Genomic DNA, 16062 nt, shown 5'->3' with positions numbered 1-16062 from the left:
TCGTTAAGCGATACTTAAAGTCTTGCTCCAGCACTAATTGCCAGCCCTGGTTTTAACAGCCCTGTTTTGTTTACTGTGAGTCAATCACTCCAATAATAAAGAATTTTCCCATTTCGTTGCAAAATTGAAGCTGAAATTAAATTGCTTGCATATTTTTAGAATGTTTATGTGAATTGCGTACAACAAACGCTGTCAACAGTAGAAAACAAGATACAATTACCAAACGTACAAAGCGTGTTTATTTCGTAAAGTAGTAGGCGCTGTAAAACAACAAAAACAACAACAATGGTTGGAATTATTGATGAGGCGCAGCTGTTTTATCCGCTAGGCACACGCATCAAAATAGCCAACAATTATGGCACCGTCAAATACGTGGGCGAGGTAAGCTTTGTAACAAATATAATTTTCAATGCCTTTAATCAATTAACAATTGCGTTGCAGGTCAGCGGCCACATGGGCACATGGCTGGGCATTGAGTGGGACGACGGGATGCGGGGCAAGCACAATGGCATGGTCGATGGCAAGCGTTATTTCCAAACCCAAATGCCAACAGCTGGCAGTTTTATACGCCCCGGCAAACTGGGACCCTGTGCCACCCTGGAGGATGAGGCACGGGAGCGTTATCTGAATTACGATTCAAAAAATGTGGACACATCGCTGATACGCGAGGCACAGGCCTCAATGCAAGCATCGCTCTTTGAAGTTGTGGGCATGGACAAGATTGCGCGCAAGCAAAGCAAATTTGAACAGCTGACGGAGATGAGCGTGGACGAGACACCAGTGAATGCAGCCGGCTACCTAAAGGATCTGACGCAGCTGACAACGCTGAATGTGAGCCACACGCTCATTTGGAATTGGGAGATTGTGGCTAGCATAACGCAGCAGCTGCCCATGCTCAACAGCTTGAACTTGGGGTAAGTTGCTGTCTTTTATTTCACTGTAACCTTTTCACGAATAACTTTTTTTTGGCAGATCCAATCGACTAGTGTTGCCTACAGAAACACAAATCAGTGAGCTGGCCCCAGCATTTCGTCACTTGAAACACATTAATTTGGGCAATTGCGGCTTTACGGATTGGCAGGATGTGATGCAAACGGCGCTGCTATGGCCGGACATTGAATCGCTTGGCTTGCAAGAGAATGCACTGAGTCAACTGGACGTGGTCGACTGCAATCGCATTTTCAGGCAGTTGCGTGAACTGGATCTGCATCGCACCAAACTGATGGACTTTGATCAAGTGTGTAAACTGGGCAATATTCGTACCTTGAGTGTGCTCAATCTTATGGAGAATGGTATTGAGCAGCTGCAGCTGCCAGACTGTGAGCCGCAGGCCAAGCTAAATATGTTTGTTTCTCTGGAGCAGCTCAGCTTAATGCAAAACCCCATATGGAATGAGGTGAATAACAATTGAAATTGCAATCATTTCTAGTTTTAAAATTTGATTCTAAACAGACTGAGGCATTCAACGAGCTGGACAAATTACCACAATTGAAGCGCCTAAACAAGACGCCGCATTTGAAGTCGAGCTTCGATGAAATGTTTTCCAAGGCAGTGGCCAGCATAGCCGGCATACAGTTTATCAACAAGGCAAAGGTATCAGCAGAGGAGCGACGTGGAGCCGAATATGATATATGGAAAAAGTATGCACTAGACTGGCTGCAGGCAACCAAATTGGGCGCCGATGCACTGCGCGATTTCTACAAAAAACATCGTACCTATTTGCTGATTGTTAATAGTAAGTTGTAATTCAAGGTTAAAACGAAGCGACTTTTAAAGTTCTCTCTTACTGCCACAGAATATGGATCGCCAGCTGATTTTGTGCCGCGCATTCAGGCCAAACAATCGAATCTCATTAAAGTGCGTATACAGCACCGACTGACAGGTGAAGTTTGGGAAAAGAAGGTGCCCCGCATGATAACTGTGCAAACATTACAAGGACTGGTCATGAAGCGTTTTCATATAGCGGGAGATACGCCGCATCTGTGCTATATAGATGCCAAACATCCGGAGCTTGTGGTGCAATTGGAAAATAATGCTAAAACATTGGATTTCTATTCAGTGCAGGAGCACGATACAGTTCTGGTTGAATAGTGCGGCGCTATAGAATGCAATGTTTTTCGTACCTCCCTTTACTTCAGTAACCCCTAATTTGGTATTCAATTGTGGTATTTTAGCTGTAAAGCAAGCACAAAACAAATTCAAAAGACGTGTATGTTGATTTATATTATATTAACTGTGACTTTGTAACCTATGCAATGCAAAATTAATAATGTTAATGTTAGGTACTTAAGTTTAAATTCCGCTTTTCGATTATATTTATATTCATTTTTGTTTTGTTTTTGCAAAGTAAAAAGGAACGTTTATTAACCAAAGCTACAAAATTGCTCATTTACAGTCTTGACAATACAGCTGTTTACTAGCTAAAATTGGCTGTATTTTAAGTTTCTGGCTAAAAAGCAAATATATTAAAGCAGCCCACATAGCTAATTTAAGCATCGAACTTAGCTACTTTTTTGAATCGGCAGTCGGCAACACTGATTACAATACGATAGCTCGCATATTTTCTGCACAATGAACGTATCGATACCGCTGCAAGTTGTATTAGTATATCGATAACTTGCCAGTCACACCAAAAAGATGCGGATATATTGGTTAACAAGTTCTTTAAAATTGCTTAATTGCAATAAAAACATTTTACGGCCAACAGGTGTGCATCGTAATTTGTCCGCGACAGTACAGACCAATGGAGAAAATACACAAGTGACACCGCCGCCCCCAGTCATAGAAACTGTCGAAAACAACAACAAAAATCCACAGCAACAGCGAGCGCTTCATATAGCCGTAATCGGGGTACCAAATGTGGGCAAGAGCACCTTCATCAACAACATTATTAATCACAAAGTAAGGCATCAGAATTAGTAGAAATTTTGCAAATTGAACCAAGCTTTATTTTAGGTATGCCCCACCTCGGCCAAGGTGCATACAACCCGCAAAGCGAACACCGCAATTCTTACGACGGGCCAGACGCAGCTCGTCTTCTACGATACGCCTGGATTGGTGACACAGAACGAGATACGCAAACATCACTTAGAGCAGAGTTTCAAGAGCGCCTATCGCCATGCCATTCAACATGCGGATATTATAGCTGTTATGCAGGATGCCTCCAACAGCTGGACGCGTAAGGAGTTGCATCCCACAGTGCTTGACACGCTGAAGGCCTATGCCCAGCTGCCCAGTTTCCTAGTACTCAACAAAGTTGATGCCTTAAAATCAAAGCGTGTGCTCTTGGATCTAATTAAGACACTGACGAATGATACACTCAATGGCAAGCGTCCAAGCAAAAAAGCTGACTTGCCCAGCAGGGAAGAACAGGCGACGGCGGGCCATCCATTGAACAAGCGTGAAACTAGCTGGAATCATTTTAGTGATGTCTTCCTGGTATCCTCAATAACAGGCAGTGGCCTGCAAGAACTGCAGGACTATTTGATTAGCGCCGCCAAGCCAAGAGGCTGGCGTTACGCTGCCAACGTCTACACGGATGAAAAGCCCGAGTCGCTAATTGTGGAAAGTGTGCGCGCACGTTTGCTCGATTACCTGCCGCAGGAGATACCCTATAATTTGAAATGCGAGCTGGAATACTACAATGTGGAGAAGCGTATGTATAGCAGGCTGAACTAGATCTGTTTTTAATCTGTTCTTGATATTGCAGATGTTGTCTACACCTCGGTGGTGGTGCAGTGTCCTACGCCGCGAATTGAGCGCCTGATCTGTGGTGAATCGAATGGAAAATTGCGTCAGATAACCGAGCGTGTGACTTCGGATTTGGTGGAAATGTTTGGTCAAGCCGTTTCATTAACAATATCCACAATTTCCGGCGGCAAGAAGAAGGCATAACTGTTCCAAATCGGGTTTGTTGTTTCCTTCCTTTATTAAGTACAATATTAAAACAACAAATATTAGTTTAAATGCTATTTATAAAAGTTTCAAATGAGCAACTAGCTTATCCAGTTCGGCAGCTGTTGCCGGTCCCAAGCCCAGCACCGTGGCTGTGCCAGCTTCCAGCTGCGTGCGTCCGGCGTCCCTCACCAATGCGGCAACCACATCTGCTTGCTGTGCTTGCAGTTGCAGTCCGTTCAACTGTTCGTAGCTGTCCACGCGCAGCACAATCTTCGGCTGGCCCATGCGGCACCAACGTTGCAGCAGAGCGTTCTGCGCCTCGCTGCCCTGTGCAGCGTGTTGGTAACACATGACGGCGGCATGGGCGCACTGTGCTGCCGTTTTACCTTTGCCCATCTTGAGGTCGCCGCGCACGACTAGCGCCAGTTTGGTTGCGGCGCAGCTGCTGGTGCTGAGGAGTTTTTGTCTTATCTTATTTAACATTGGCGTACTTTTTGGTCTGCTGGTCCACGTAGTTTTGCATGCACGCCTTAAACTCTTTGACTTTGTCCTGGCACATGCGCCAGTCGCCCGTTTCTGCGATGCACTCCTGTACCTTGTAGTGTAGTTCAATGCAGCCTGTTTTCTTAAGCATCAATTCTACGGGATCCTGTTCCACAGCGGACATATTTAGCTTTTTTTTTGAGTGTTATGAAAGCAACTTCAGACTGCGGCAGGCGGCAACGTTCGCAGCGCTATCGACACTGGCACACGATTGATATCGATATTTGTGCAGGTAGCTTGCGATACTTTTGATATCTACAATATTTCAATCTATCGAAACGGTTCGATTACATGCAATTTGAAGGCGAACACCCGTTACATTCAAAAAACGATTTCAATTTCAAAGTGAAATTATAATTTAATAAAATAAAAAAAGTATTTTAATGTGTATGTAATATGCACATACTTGTCATATAAATCAGTATCACACATGGGCTGAATAATAAACACAAAATAAATACATATATATATGATGTGAGGTGTAACAAGTGTGAGACTAAAAAGTTTAGGAAACCAAAGTCATGGATAAGCTTAGGTATTTGATTTTCTTACAATCTGTCCAGATAATGTGCAAGTTCGGGCAGCCCTGGCTTGAGAGCCTTGCGCAAACGGGTATTCTGCACAATCTGGTAGGGTCTGCTGCTGGGCTCACACGGATCACCCGGCAGCAGCTGCCAATGATCGAACACACATTGGGGGAAGGCTTGGCCGCGTGTATTGGTACGCAGTTCGGCCGTGAAACCAAAAGATTCGTTGACAGGCAAATAACATTTTACCACATACATGGGCGTCCCTGGCACCTGTGCCTCCTCAAAGACATGACCACGCCGTCGGCTCAGCACCTTCTGTATGCCCCCAACAGCCAAATTATGGCATTGGATCTCGCACAGATACATCGGCTCCAAGAGCCGCGGACTCGCCGTGATCGCTGAGGCGTATAAACAGCGTCGTGTCGTTGGAATTATCTGGCTACCGCTACGGTGTACGGCATCAGCATGCACAACCACATCGTGTATATCGAAGCGTACCCCACGCATGTTCTCCTCGGCCAAGACGCCTTCTTTGGTTGCCCATTGGAAACCGGCAACTACCGAGTCTTTAATATCGTTCAGGTACTGCACCGATTTGGTACAGTCCACAATTATGTTCGGACCATTGCACTCCGGACCAAAGCACCAGATTTTGCGCGCTTCGCTCACGTCATAGTCGTACTTCTCGTTCAGGTAACGCGCGCGCTTCTTGAATTCATCCCGGGCAGACACAATGCCGCTGTCAATGTCCTCAGCCAAGCCATCGGGCATGGGTGCGGCTTTCATGGTCAAACGATTGTGTTTGTTGCGCGACTTGGACAGGCACAATTGGTTGGACTGCTCCAAGACAGTTTCGCGATATGATACCAGAGGATCTGACGTTTTAAGTGGAATACACGCATGGTCCTCCTCGAGATCCTTGATGCAAATTTCCAAATGCAATTCACCGGCGCCAGCTATAATATGCTCACCAGACTCTTCGATGATGCACTGCACCATGGGATCGGATTTGGCCAGTCGTTTCAGACCAATCACTAGCTTGGGCAAATCGGCTGGATTTCTGGGCTCCACAGCAACACGCACAACTGGCGATACGGAGAACTTCATTACCTGCGGGTTTTAAAACGAAAATGAGTTTTTTGATTGATTTACGTGAAGTTCACTTGCCTTCATGTTGTGCGCTTCCTTGAAGGTTGTGATTGTGCCCGTCTTTACCAGAAACTGGTCTACGCCGACCAGACCGCAAATGTTGCCCGCTGGCACATCCTCAATGGCTTCCACAGAGCGACCCATCATCAGAACCGTGCGCTGAATCGATTTTTCGTACAGATCCTCCTTCTTGCCGGGCACATAGTTGGGGCCCATGATGCGGCATTTCTGTCCGGTGGCCACCTTGCCGGCAAACACTCGACCGAAAGCATAGAAGCGTCCTATATCTGTGGTGGGCACCATTTTTGAGATGTACATCATCAGAGGCCCATCGGAATCACAGCTCCTAATCGCAATAGCCGCTTCGTCGCTCTGCGGACCCTCGTACAACAGCTCCATACGGTATTTCTGGGCTATCACAGGCGAAGGCAGGTGGATAGCGATCATTTGAAGAAGGGTCTCGCCCGCTGGCAGCCAGCTGCGCATCACTGTCTTCAGAAGCACCTTGCCCTGCTGCTCCTGCTCCTCGGGCTGCAGCCTTACACCAATTTTTTCTAACAAGCCGGATATCTCCTTCGTTTTATAGTTCATTATGGCATCGAATACCTTGTAGATAGGATCTAATATGTAAAGGCAAAATGAGCGCTTACTATCCGAATCCTGATGATTTTGCCATTTTCTTGTCTTCGTGTTGAAAAAGTTGTTGCCCCAGAGACTGTGAGTGAAATTATATAATGATAATATAAATGGGAAATGTTTTGTCAAATGATTTTAAACTTCCTCTCTCTAAAAAAATACTTAAACCAAAGGGATCTTAGAAACCTTTAGTGGGATAAAACAAAATGTTTAAATTGATTCCTTTAACTGATTTTAGTTAAAAATTAAAATCAATCAGAAAAACTTTCCATTCCTTTAAACTGTTTTCCTCCCGAACAATTCGTCATTAAAACTTTTAGAAGTACTTACCGGTTCATCAGTTTAGCCATATCGATCTTAAACTTGTCGGCGTACATTTCGGCGAATTGTTTCAGCGTGAAGGCCCAGCCGTGCAGACCCGAACCGAAGCCAACGGAACCCTTTGAGGGATCAACAGATACTTCGCCCATGGGTCCACTATCATCACTGTAGGTGGCAATGATGAGATTAACATTCTCCACAATGCGCTGGAATGTTAAGTACAGCTCCTCCGTGTCCAATTGTAGTTCGAGCAGAGCACGATCCATTTTGTTAAGGAACAGAATGGGTCTAATGCGTTCCGCAATTGCCTGACGTAGGACCGTCTCCGTTTGCACACAGACGCCGGAGACGCAGTCCACAACGACGAGGGCGCCATCGGTGACGCGGAGAGCGGCTGTCACCTCCGAGGAGAAATCCACGTGACCAGGTGAATCGATTAGATTGATAAGAAAACCGTTTGTGTCTTTTTCTCGCTGATCGGGTTGCGTGATAAAGCATAAATCCTTGTCCTCAACCTCAAAGTACATGGTGATGGCACTATTGACCGTGGAAGGGATACCATTATGAACTAAGAAAGGGCTTGAAAGAGTTATTATTGTGTTCAGCTTACGTTGATTTGATCGTAATGCAACGCTCCTGTTCGTCCCTGCGGGTATCGGTGTAGCGCATGGCGCCTGCCTTGGCTCCAGCTATGATGCCCGCCTTGCTGACCAGCGAATCCGTCAATGTCGATTTACCATGATCCACATGGGCTATAACGGATATGTTGCGTATATTACGCTTTTGTTCCATTAGGCCGCGTATTTCATCCAGCGAGAACTTCACCATTTTAAAAAACTTATCACTTATCAGTTTAACCACAAATAATTTAAATTTCGCGCTCACATTGGCGCGCTTTGAACGAGTCGAAGAACATTCTGGAATATTTCATGCTGCCGCCGCGCTTATAAACCCGTTCAATGTATCCATTTCATAATTACGGAAATAACAGCTACGGCTTTCATCGAATAGCTTTCCTATTGCTACGAAAGCTCGGATAGCTTTCAAAAGCTGAACGCTCGGTAAGCAAATGAAATTGCAAAGCAGTCAGTGGCGTAGAGAAAAGGGGCCTTTTTAATGAGATTCATTTGCTTATCAATTTTTATATTCTTTGTCATAAAATGTGTTAAATATAGTTTAAATCGTATGAGATCCTCAAAAGTATATATATTTCTGTTCAGTATCCGCCCGCCTGTTTCCATAACTATTATATAGCTGGATCGACCAGCTATATCTTATAGTAGCATAGGAACGATCGGTCGAAAATAATGTTCTAGTATAAAAAACTTTTTTGTTTTTTATCATATCTTTATCAGACTTTCTTCTATAGGTGCAACCAGTCGAAAAAAAGCGTTGCTAAGATTTTAAAGCCACAAGCGAGTTTTATCTATTTCTTTCTTCCTTGCTTTGCAGTTGATAAATATTGAAGACAGTGTTAATTTTTATTACTATATTTATTATACAATTTTTAATTCTGCTTAATTTTTTATTTGTTGCATAAACACCTCAAAAATTGCTAGCCCACGAAGCTGACATTAGTCATAATTTGGCTATCCATTATAAGTATAAAATATCATAGCTTTTCATGCTTTTAAAAGTTCGGTTTAAAGCTCGTCAAATCAAGTATATCAGCTTATATATGATATATTATATGATTATTGAAATCTGGCGAATATTACGTATTATTATTTTTTTTAACTTTTTTATTTGTACGCAAGATTTAATTATTTTTATTATTATTTTTTTTTTTGTTATTTCTGCAGTTAATTGCGAATTGGCATTAAATGCAATTTTGATGAAACTTCCTATTTCTTTAATTGTTGGCAGCCCGTTTAATTAGGATTTTTATTTAATATGCTGCTCACGTTTTTAAAATGAGACTTTTGTGTTACATTTTGGTCGTTTACTTTCACACAGTTAATTAGATAAGTGCCCCAGTTGCTGTTTTGTTTGATTAATTATACCTTGTTTTCGGAGGGGTTGCAAGAGTATGGTTAAAATTATTGATTATATCTTAAGAGATATTTCTCATAATTTAAATGTACTTTTGTAGCTTTTATGTTTGCAAATCTTTTATAGTATTGAACATTTTTGTTCATTTTTGGTTATGCTTCTCCCAAAGGTGTCTTAGCAAAGAGTATCTAGCAGTCAGTTGACTCTGCATTATACACTTATTACTTGTTTAATTTCGTGGAATTTGTCGTCAAACTCTAACGAAAATTTGAAGCAAACGCAAAAGTTACTTTCAGTAATTGAAACAATTTAAGCAATCCTTTTCATCAGTTTATTATTATTGTTATTATGATTGACGACGGCTGGGTACGGCGACTTTTGAGAATTGATATACTTGACGTCGAGTGTGGGAATTTTTGTTCAATACGAATTTTTTGACAACATCAAGTAGTACGAAGAATGAGGTGTTTAGACGGATTTTGGTTTTAACTTTTGTGTAAGGCTGCGAGCGAACTTTGAGTCGAACCGAGTCGAGCAAGAAATTGAAATGAATACAATGAAAACTGAAGCAAAGCCAGGTTCGCGAGTGGAATCTCAAGCCGGTGACTAGTTCGAGCTGTGAACCGAGTCAACTACATTTTCTTGCAGCCCTGCGGCCCTAGCCAATAGCTAAAATGATTTATGGCTAAGATTATTTATAGCAATATCTTAGCAAAAAGTTTTTGAGTTTATTGAGCTACGAGCTATTGGAAACACTATAAAAACGCATCAATTTATTCGATTGCCAACTGGAAAAGCCCAAGTCTCAGTAATTGTTGGAGTTACATGCGTTTTTCTAATACTTTTGCTTTTTTTTTCTATTTTTTTTTCGGCATGTTGTGTGTCATAAAACCATTCATAATTCATGCTTGGTCGGGTTTTATGGTTGGCTTTTGATCGCTTGCAATTTCTTGGGATTCCGTTTTATTCAAACGATTCACATTTGCACATTTGAGTGAATGAGTGAGTAAATGAGTGGGTGGATGGGTAAAAGGTTGATTGTAGTTACACGATTCTAACCCTTATCAAAAGTCTGGGCATTTACATAATTTGGCTGCAGCAACTGTCGCCAGGCATTAACATTACATATTTGGGCTTAATTGTTCGCCAGATACTCGCGTGTAATGCAGATGCCCGCCGTGGAGCAGCCGCAACAAAGTAGCGACGCCCACAAAGAAATGGATGCTTGTTTATGGTCTGCTCTCTGCTTGACTCTCGCTCCAGTTGCATTATTCATGAGCGTCTGTGGCGCGTGTCCAATGCCGCAAAAAATATATATGTATATGTATGCGCACATGTTTGGTGTGGGGGCAGCTGCCCCAGCAAGGCTAGTGCGGAGGGAGGGCGGGGGGGGGGGAGAGGGGGATTGGTCGGTCTTTAGTCTAAACTGCGTCGCATCGTTTGCCTCGCTTACATGACGCACTTGTCAAGTAGGAAGCGCACAACAACAAAAGCCCACGCATCGTCTGCTAGTGTAATGTTTATCAAGTCGTATACTTTATTTACATTTTGAGCAAAATGCAAATTGGCGTCTTAAACAGAAATGCTTTCGTCTACAGTTGCTTTATTCGCATTCCAACTCTAACTCGATTGCTCCTCCCATCCGCAGCTGACGCTATGCGCACTTCCGTTTCCGCCCACCTCAAATTGTCACGGTATATTGTTTACGCTTGCCAAACTTGCAGAATTGTGGTCAAAAACTTGTTAATTGCCAGTTGGCAGCCAACCGCCCCAAAAAAAAGTTTACCTGGTAAGCGATACTTGACAGCATATTTGGCAGGCAAATTTAAATATTCCGATGTGTACAGCTCGCCCTTCTGATTCATTTGGTCAACTTTGCGAAAAAGCCATGGCGATAAATTATATTTTATTTTGCAGAAAGTTTGCATTATTTGTGTATATATTTTCTACAATGCAGGTCAAGTCAATAGGCATTTTCTGTTAATTTTTATAGTCTCAGAGATACATTTTAATTTTACACATTCATTTGCATCTTGAAGATACTTTTATAGTCTGTAAATGCAGTTGTGTCCCACAGATATCTGTGCAATTAAAACATATTTTACATGCTCTAGATACATTTTGTCGCTCGGATACCTTTGTATCTTATAGATTCATTTAAATCCCACAATTACTCTTGTGCATATTAACTTATTCTCTTGCATCTTAATGCTATTTTTGTAACTTGTATATCCAAGAGATAAATTTGATCTTACAGATTAATTTTCATTCCACGCATACTCATGTATATATTGCAAAGATTGTATCCTCATGTGCTTGCGTATCTAAGAGATACTGCTGTAAGAAATTTAATGTGTAGCCTATAGATACACCTCCAATTAAAGTATATTGCAACTATTTTAATAGATAAAAGTACAGTCCATATTCCATATTGCATATTAATTTGTATTTTACGAATTAGCTTGTATTTCACAGATACTTTCTTATTCAAATGGCATTTGTATTTTCCTTGTATCTTTTGTATCTAACATTTATTTTCGGATATACACTCTTGTTTCTAATTAGGGATGGGCAAACACAATAGTTGCTTTTATTGGGTTTTAATTGCTTTTTATACAGGATTCAGCTGAAGAACTCTTCAAAGCAGACAAAATCCGGTTGAAGAAGAAATGTTTATGAATATTTTTTTTTTAAAAATATGCTTAATTGCCAAAAAATGGAAATTGTTTCTTGGAATTGAAATAAAGTCCAAGCAAGCATAAATGAACATAAGCTGATGCCAAGGTTAGTAACTTTTCGCAGCTGTTGCTTTCAATCAATATATAGCCGTGCCAGGCAATATTCCTGCCGGGCCTGATTGACATTAGGTTAGTGAGGCGTGGCGCTAAGAATTAAACAAAACAACGGCAATGGCATTGATAATGCTTTAGGCAGCTAAAAGCCTCCACGGCTGCTGGGTCGAAAATAAATTCAGTGAAGCATTACAGAAATTAGCCAGCTTGCTGAGAATTCATTCTTGCTGCTAATTATTTATTTAAGAATGCGCAATCAGCACAAAGCAAGTTTTTTTTATTTTAGGCAAACCTTGTGCCCTCAATTAAAGTCTATAATATGAAGCATATACTTTTAGAGGAGCGTTGAAAACGGCCAATTTGTTGATACCTTCGCACAAATGTGTTTATAGATAAATTTTATACAAAATTAGGTTTTGGCAATGCTTGAATGCTGAAACAATAAATACATTTGAGGTGTCAGAAAATATAAAATTTATGTTTTATATGGGAATCACAGTATCATTAAAGTATTATTAAATCTGCTTAAATCATGCTTTTTATTAAAGCTAGAACTTTCTATTAATCTCAAAAAGTAAAGAAAGCTTTTGCTACAGACAGCAAAAGAACTGATTTGTGCTTTTCATTGGAATAAAAATGAGCTTTTATACCATTTGCTAATAAAATATATACAACAGGCAGTTAAGATATGTGCTTTGTTGTACTAAAAATGAGCTTTTAGATCATTGGCTAACAGTTTCACATTTATTGACTAACTTTATGCAAGGAAGTTTTAAGTTTATTAAGGTTTAACTTTGAAAGCTCTTGAGGGCTTAATGTGACTTGGCAGGACATCGCACAAGCGCATTAATGCTGTAAGCTTTAATAACTGATACCAAAGCTTTATTAATTCGACAACATGCTGCACTTTCCTCTTTCGAATTCTAAGCTTGTAAGGCTAATGTCATTTTGGCATAGCCTGAGCAACAATGCATTCATAATTGAATTTAGGCCAATGCATTTATCTCAAATGGAATATCAAATTTTGGCAAATTGGCATTGGCGCAAAATTGTAAAACGATTAGTTACACACGCACAGGAAACACATACGCACTCGTTAGCAATTACACAATTGTCGCATTTGAATTAATTTCATTCGCAATAAATTTCAAAATTTGCCAAATTCGGTAAATAAATTCTACGTACACACTTCTCTGCATAATTGGCCTTTGATTTCATTTGTCAGCTGGCTTAAATTAAACACGACGGCTGTATTTTTGTTACTAACTAGGCTGGGTCAATATTTGATCCATGTTTATGCGGGTCAAAGCCAGCTACAAGTCACCTGTCCAGCTGTTGGCAACTGTGCAAATAGGCCCAACTCTATGTTGGCTAACTATAAAAAGCCGCTGACCAGTGGCAGCTACAGCATTACGCACTCTAATTTGCTATAAACAATTTGCTAATTTACACTACCCATCATGAATTCGACGACGCTGCTGATCTATACGCTGCTGGTGTCCATGCTGCTGCTTCTTCAAGCGCCGGCTGGCGAGTCCACGTTTCTATTGATTGCCTGTCTTTACCGTTTGAATATCTGTCCGTTCCGCACGACTACGACAACGGTGGGGACAACATCTTCTAGGTAAATAACTATTGGGAAAGAAACACAAACAAATTGCATTGGCAACTTAACAACTAATTAAACCTATTAAATCTATAATAACTTTTAGTTGGAACAATAAATGTGTTTATTCAAATGTGATTTTAGTTGAATATTTGCATATTTAATCTAAAAAGCGCCTTCTTTTACTTGTTCAAATAACCCTTTACAATTAACCTCGAGAGCGGCGTTTTTTAACTTCATGCTTAAACATTTTGGGAATTACAGCGCAAGTCTTTAAATTTTTGAGTTGAGTTGAGCATTTTGATCTATTTCCAAAAGATTTAAAATGTTCTCCAAACTAAGATAACTTTTAAATTACTCTCGGTGTGAAGTCCGTAAATTCTGGAATTCGATTCAATGACATGGTCATTACTTTTTATGGCTCTTTGAAACTTTTGGATCTATTTGTAAAAGGGTTGAAATTTTCTTTTAACTAGGAAAACTTTTGGAACCCCCTCGGTGTAATAATTAGCTTTCAAAATAGCTCGGACGGTTTATTAATGCAAATATTATTTGCAGTTGGCATTGAATTTAAGACGTATAAAACGTCTACTCCAATCTATTCAAGTTTTGTTGTTCATGGTTGCAATTGTCTTTCACGTTGATTTGACATAAAGATTCTCTTATATCTTCTATTTATTTCCATGTTCATGTGGAGCCATGCTTATTCGTGAACACTTCCCAGCAACTGTTTTTAAGAGCTGCCCTGTTTCCAAGCATTTTGTATGTTTTTGTTTATTTGTATATATTCAAATATAGAAACAAAAAAAAAAGCTTGAAAGCATAATAAATGTTTTTAAATTAAGAGCATTTAATTGATTTAGTGGAGGGTTAGTTTTATAAAATTATTAACCTGCTTTGAAAACCTGCATCCATCAGATATTTTTGTCAGCTTGGCCATTTATTTCAAATTGATTGACTGTCCACTAAATAATTTATTATTTATCCTTTTGTTAGTTGTTTGCACTATATGATATATAATTTAAGATGGCATTTTCTAAAATTCGAATTGGGCTTTTGTGCAAATTTAATTGGAAAGTATTTCACACGTTTCCCTGAAACCACGCCGCTGGGCGGAAAAAAATCTTTACAGTTTGTAGAGCAGGCGCAAAAATTTATTGTCAGATTGACTTCAAACTAATTCCAGCAATAAATTAAATTTAAAAGACATAAGTACAATTTTAAACAATTTTAGAAAATCTACCCCAAAATGGTTTAACCCGATGCGAACAATTAGGGGCTCAATGTAGAGGGGGAAGCATTCTACTAAAAGGTATAAAAGTGAGAAAACGTGGGCCGAGCAAGGCCGGGTTGTTGTCGCCAATTATATACATTACTCTAAGGGCTTTTTCTTGGCCAACTCAAAGATAAATGTTTATTTGCAATTAAACAACTGCACAGTCGCCTTTAGTGTAAATATTAATCGAAACCTAATGCACAGCTGCCCAGAGTTTAATGACTGTTAACAATGCAAATAAGATATATATATAGCTTGGGGCATATAAAAAGGGCTCCGTTCTACACGTAGCTCAGTTCTCGATAATTACAATTGCCACAGACCATGAAGTCTTTAAATTTATACTTGTATCTCACATTGACCGTGCTGCTAATGTTGTGCTGTGCCTCAATGGCTAAACCGTGCCTGCCACGTTGTCCTTGGCCATATTCATATTTCGGTTGTTATTTCACAACCAGAGCACCAGCGGTTACCACAGGCGGCTAACTTTATTTGCAATTCAGTTTAAAGAAACTGAGCACAAATAGAAAATTTCAAAAATTTTGGATGTTTTAAAGTTGAACATTTTAAAAAAATAAAAAAAAAAAGCGACTTCAATCAAATAAATTGATGTTATATTTGCTTCTTTAGGAAAATAATTAAATTAAATATATATACAAAATTGTAATTTTACCATCGCATCGGTTTCAAAATCATTTTCAATGATCTTTGTTAATATTCATTTTAAACGTGTTTCATCATTTTCAGAAATTCCGCCAACATGGATGAAAAATTAGCTTCAATAAAATGCGAGTCCCGCGATTTTGTTGCACGCAAATTCTTTTCAAACATAACTCACCAATTGCGATGAATTCACTCCGCTTAGTGGAAGTAAAGATTTCCATGTGCACGAAATGGGTGAAAATGTGATGTATACAATATTAGGCAAAAACAGGGCCCAATCAAAGACGGGCAGAATAAGAGTTGCATGAAAAATAAGAAAATTATACAAAAAGTCAACTCTGAACCTGCTTTATCGTGAAAATAATTAAACTCCAGGAAAACACATTCCAGCTCTTGAGCACTGTAATTAAAAGCTCTATAAATACGCATCCGTTTGCCATTTGCCAGGTGGTTTTAATTGCCATCGAAGTGACAACAAGTGGCCACGTTTTGTGGATGCGCTGCTCCCGTTCGACGTCCAAGTGGGAGTCAACTCAAGTCAAATAGAAGCTCTTCTGCTTCGATGAGTGCTCTGGCTCATTGGAGACAAGGGATGAAAGTGCAAAGTTTTTTGTCATTAGTTATTTGCACTAATTAAGTGCAAAGCGCATTAAAGCC

At 40.2% G+C, this 16062-nt stretch overlaps 6 protein-coding genes across 7 annotated transcripts in view; 3 read left to right on the top strand and 3 right to left on the bottom strand.

Moving 5' to 3' along the window:
- The first annotated feature begins 65 nt into the window (after window positions 1–65).
- Tbce (Tubulin-binding cofactor E) lies at window positions 66–2730 on the top strand. Its single transcript, XM_002049136.4, has 5 exons — window positions 66–381; window positions 442–914; window positions 973–1396; window positions 1453–1735; window positions 1796–2730. The coding sequence occupies exons 1-5, from the start codon at window positions 286–288 to the stop codon at window positions 2089–2091; spliced, it is 1572 nt and encodes a 523-aa protein (XP_002049172.1). The 5' UTR covers window positions 66–285; the 3' UTR covers window positions 2092–2730.
- Window positions 2612–16062, top strand: part of LOC6625052 (GTPase Era, mitochondrial) — a 41059-nt gene continuing 27608 nt past the window's right edge. Inside the window, exons 1-3 of one of the 2 annotated variants that reach the window (XM_015174214.3) lie at window positions 2612–2901; window positions 2956–3655; window positions 3710–3908. In XM_015174214.3, the coding sequence (XP_015029700.1) occupies window positions 2638–2901; window positions 2956–3655; window positions 3710–3894 (1149 nt within the window). In that variant the 5' untranslated portion in view covers window positions 2612–2637 and the 3' untranslated portion in view covers window positions 3895–3908. Of the gene's footprint in view, window positions 2902–2955; window positions 3656–3709; window positions 3967–16062 lie in introns of those variants that run through there. The other variant, XM_002049137.4, reaches the window with a different exon arrangement.
- Window positions 3905–4380, bottom strand: LOC6624950 (probable peptidyl-tRNA hydrolase 2). Its single transcript, XM_002049138.4, has one exon. The coding sequence runs from the start codon at window positions 4378–4380 to the stop codon at window positions 3973–3975; it is 408 nt and encodes a 135-aa protein (XP_002049174.2). The 3' UTR covers window positions 3905–3972.
- LOC26531133 (cytochrome c oxidase assembly factor 4 homolog, mitochondrial) lies at window positions 4370–4720 on the bottom strand. Its single transcript, XM_015174803.3, has one exon. It carries the CDS (start codon window positions 4562–4564, stop codon window positions 4370–4372), a length of 195 nt encoding a protein of 64 aa, XP_015030289.1. The 5' UTR covers window positions 4565–4720.
- Window positions 4833–7975, bottom strand: LOC6624951 (eukaryotic translation elongation factor 2). The gene is made up of 4 exons (XM_002049139.4): window positions 7687–7975; window positions 7086–7613; window positions 6138–6834; window positions 4833–6080 (listed from the first exon to the last, which is right to left on the bottom strand). The coding sequence occupies exons 1-4, from the start codon at window positions 7902–7904 to the stop codon at window positions 4989–4991; spliced, it is 2535 nt and encodes an 844-aa protein (XP_002049175.2). The 5' UTR covers window positions 7905–7975; the 3' UTR covers window positions 4833–4988.
- Window positions 12668–13611, top strand: LOC116651241 (uncharacterized). Its single transcript, XM_032437210.2, has one exon. The coding sequence runs from the start codon at window positions 13321–13323 to the stop codon at window positions 13486–13488; it is 168 nt and encodes a 55-aa protein (XP_032293101.1). The 5' UTR covers window positions 12668–13320; the 3' UTR covers window positions 13489–13611.

The sequence above is a fragment of the Drosophila virilis genome, chromosome 5, assembly GCF_030788295.1.
Source record: "Drosophila virilis strain 15010-1051.87 chromosome 5, Dvir_AGI_RSII-ME, whole genome shotgun sequence".
In the NCBI taxonomy this organism is placed as follows: domain Eukaryota; kingdom Metazoa; phylum Arthropoda; class Insecta; order Diptera; family Drosophilidae; genus Drosophila; species Drosophila virilis.
Note: the sequence above shows the minus strand (reverse complement) of the source record. Positions and strands in the feature narration are given on the sequence as shown.

Bases quoted from the DNA above. Each gene is read 5' to 3' on its own strand.
- Tbce (XM_002049136.4), top strand. From the start codon at position 286: ATGGTTGGAATTATTGATGAGGCGCAGCTGTTTTATCCGCTAGGCACA. The intron at 915-972 runs GTAAGTTGCTGT...TTTTTTTGGCAG, and splicing joins CTCAACAGCTTGAACTTGGG to ATCCAATCGACTAGTGTTGC. The intron at 1,397-1,452 runs GTGAATAACAAT...GATTCTAAACAG, and splicing joins AAAACCCCATATGGAATGAG to ACTGAGGCATTCAACGAGCT.
- LOC6624950 (XM_002049138.4), bottom strand. From the start codon at position 4,380: ATGTTAAATAAGATAAGACAAAAACTCCTCAGCACCAGCAGCTGCGCC.
- LOC26531133 (XM_015174803.3), bottom strand. From the start codon at position 4,564: ATGTCCGCTGTGGAACAGGATCCCGTAGAATTGATGCTTAAGAAAACA.
- LOC6624951 (XM_002049139.4), bottom strand. From the start codon at position 7,904: ATGGTGAAGTTCTCGCTGGATGAAATACGCGGCCTAATGGAACAAAAG. The intron at 7,614-7,686 runs GTAAGCTGAACA...CACGGTCAATAG, and splicing joins TGCATTACGATCAAATCAAC to TGCCATCACCATGTACTTTG. The intron at 6,081-6,137 runs GCAAGTGAACTT...TAAAACCCGCAG, and splicing joins AGGAAGCGCACAACATGAAG to GTAATGAAGTTCTCCGTATC.
- LOC116651241 (XM_032437210.2), top strand. From the start codon at position 13,321: ATGAATTCGACGACGCTGCTGATCTATACGCTGCTGGTGTCCATGCTG.